The 3,044-nt window shown below is 66.2% G+C and overlaps 1 protein-coding gene across 1 annotated transcript in view; it reads right to left on the bottom strand.

The window, feature by feature from the left end:
• LOC102039906 (filamin-C) overlaps window positions 1-3,044 on the bottom strand; it is a 30,170-nt gene that overhangs the window by 22,540 nt on the left and 4,586 nt on the right. The window contains 6 exon segments of the mRNA XM_031065136.1: window positions 6-30; window positions 320-457; window positions 846-1,046; window positions 1,587-1,749; window positions 2,269-2,346; window positions 2,474-2,592. Coding sequence (XP_030920996.1) covers window positions 6-30; window positions 320-457; window positions 846-1,046; window positions 1,587-1,749; window positions 2,269-2,346; window positions 2,474-2,592 — 724 coding nt within the window.

The raw sequence follows: 3,044 nt of genomic DNA, 5'->3' as shown, positions 1-3,044 counted from the left end.
CGCGCACTGTCCCCGGCTCCTCCGTGCCCCCTGTGCGAGGGGCAGATGGGCCACCCACCCCAACCCATGGTCAGCCCCAGGATGGCCCCCAGCCATCCAACCTCCATGGACAACCTCGCCCATGCCCCGTGGCCACCCCCACGGTGTCCCCCAATCCTAGACCCCCATGGGTCCCCCATCTGTATCCTCCATTGGGGACCCCCACCCCTACACTCACCCCATGGCCCCCCAGTGGGACCCTCCCCACATCCTCCCAGTGGCCAAGCCCGCGGGGCCCCCAGCCTGCCAGCCCTGCCATGGTCCCACACATGGCACGTACCTGGTCCCCGCAGCGTCACCCGCAGGTCCCCGCTGCCCGCGCCCCGCGTCAGAACCTTGAAGTCGGCCACGTCCTGCACTCGGACCCCCCGTGGCTGCAGCCCCCTGCCCGTGGCCCGGACCGCCGAGGGGGTGCAGGCTGCAAACTCACGTTAGCACCAGCAGGACCAGGGGGACCCTGGGGAACCCCCAGGGACAGGAACGGGGGTGTCCCAGGGCTGGCAGCGGCCCACAGGGATGCCCTGGGGATGCCCTGGGGACAGGAGAGTGCCATGGTGTTCTCAGGGACACAAGGAACCAACCCCTGGGGACAGAGGTGCCAGAGGGACACCCTGGGGAGTGTGAGGGGACCATGGTTCACCCGTGGTCACTTATTGGTGTCACGGACCACCACGGTCACCACTGAGTGCCCTGGGGCCACCGTGGTCACAGCTGGGTGACATGGGGCTGCTGAGAGGAGTCATTGTCATAGCTACAGCGGTCACAAATGTTCTGGAGCCACATGGGGACCCAGGAGGGAGCCTCACCTTCAGCCACGTTGACAGTGAAGGGGCTCCTGGGGACCTGGGCACCAGCGTAGGTGACACAGATGGTGTGTGGCCCTTCGAGGACGGGCCGGTAGGTGCAGCGGAACACGTTGTCCCCTTTGTCCTCCAGCATCACCTCCACTGTGTCCTGTCGGCCCTGGGGGTCTGTGATCACCACCCCCACATCCCCCCAGCCAGCCCCTGCCATCACCAGGACACGCGCTCAGTGCCATGGCCAGGCCACCGTGGGGACACGTCCCCAGAGTCACCCAGCCACGCCATGGCCCTGTCACCCTGACATGGCCCCACAGCCACCAGACCACCATGGCCATGGCACAAGGACACAGTCTTGGTGCCACTTGCCATGCCATGGCCCTGTCACCATAAGACCACCCCACGGCCATGTCACCACAAAGGTGTGGCCCCAGGGCCACCAGGTCATGCTACATCGAGGTCACCTTGAGGACACGTCCCCAGAGCCCCCATGAGATCATGCCATGGTCATGCCATGGCCCTGCCACTCAAAGGACACATCCCCAGAGCCACCAGGCACCCCACGTCATCATGAGGACATGGACAGTGCCAGAGTGTCATGTCACAGCCACACCACCACAAGGACACGTCCTCAAAGTCTCTGGGTTGTGCCATGGCCGTGCCACCATGAAGGCACGTCCCCCTCCCCTGGCCGTGCCACGGCAGCACCAGCCCGAGGACGCGTCCCCAGAGCCCCCGGTGCCCCACCTGCAGTGTAGATGTCGAAGTAGGTGGCCTTGTTGGCCACGTTGCCCACGGGCTCCAGGCCGGGGCCGCGCGCCGTGACCTTGCTGGCGTCGCCCAGGGCCATGCCCACGTTCACCCCAAAGGGGCTCCCGTCGATGTTCTGCCCCGCGAACAGCACTGTCACCTGCAGGGCACGGGGACACCAAGGGCGTCAGGGGACACCAAGGGCGTCAGGGGACCACGGCCCCCACAGCCGCACCACACCCCAGGGACACCCCATGGATCCCCATGGACATGGACAGCACCCGGCACACCCCAGGGACACCCCATGGATCCCCATGGGCATGGACAGCACCCGGCACACCCCAGGGACACCCCATGGATCCGCACAGACAGCACTGACACACCTCAGGGACACCCCCATGGATGACAACCTGAACAGGATCCCCCCCAGGGACTCCCTATTGTCCCCTCCAGGGACCCTAAAGCACACACTCCAGGGTCCCCCATTACAGGACCTTCCCCCACAGACTTCAGTGTGGCACCCTGGGGACCCTACAGGGCACCCCAGGGCCACCCAGTGCCATCTCCAGGGTGTCACGGGGTGGGGGTGTCACAGGGACATCACAGGGGGCCTGTTAGGGGGGTATTGCAGGGAGGGTAGCACAGAAGGGTTGCCTTGGGGGGTCCCCAAGGGGCTCACCTTGTGCAGCCCCCCAACCTTGGGGACGTAGGTGACGCTGTACGTTCTCTTCTTGTCATTGTTGGGGACCACCTTGGCCTGCAGTGGAAGAGACCCCAAAATGGGGGAATTGGGGGTGACACAGGGCTGGGGCACTGGGGGGGTCTGGGGGGTCTCCCAGAGAGGGAGACTGGGGAGCCCCCAGAGGGGGGCCAGGCCCCTGTACCTCCTCAGTGTGTCCCTCGGGGTCCTCAACATAGACCAGGACCTCACCCACGCCCGCCTCGAGGGTCTCCACGGTGAACTGGGCAGGGCGCAGCACCACGTTCCCCTGGGGCTCGATGCCTGCATGGTGAGGGGAGTCAGGGGAGCCCCAGACCTCCGAAACCCCCCAGGACTTTGGGCCCCCAGGTAATCCTTGGTGGTACCAGGGGGGTCCAGAGCATCAATGGTGGTTTCCTGAGCATGGGCAGGTGAGCCTGGCAGGACTTTGAGGGGTCCCTGCTCATAGGGGAACTCCTGGGGAGCCCTGGCTGGGGAGTGGGGACCCTGGGGTTGCCCTCAGGTGTCCCTGGGCACAGTGACACCCCAGGACTGGAGAGGAGTCCCTGGGCCTGGGGGATGGTGTCCATGGTTCACTCTCATGCCCTGACAGCAACAGCCCCCAGGTACTCTCTTGTGCTGGGCTGCAAAGCCCCCATGGCCCCCACCCGGTACCCTCCCCGTGTGCCCCCTGTGCCAGTCCCCGTGTGCCCCCGAGCTCCCCGTGTGCCCCTGAGCTCCCCGTGTGCCCCCCG

The sequence above is a fragment of the Geospiza fortis genome, unplaced genomic scaffold (assembly GCF_000277835.1).
Source record: "Geospiza fortis unplaced genomic scaffold, GeoFor_1.0 scaffold30, whole genome shotgun sequence".
Lineage (NCBI taxonomy): Eukaryota > Metazoa > Chordata > Aves > Passeriformes > Thraupidae > Geospiza > Geospiza fortis.
The sequence above is the reverse complement of the archived record's forward strand: the minus strand, read 5'-3'. Positions and strand labels throughout refer to the sequence as shown.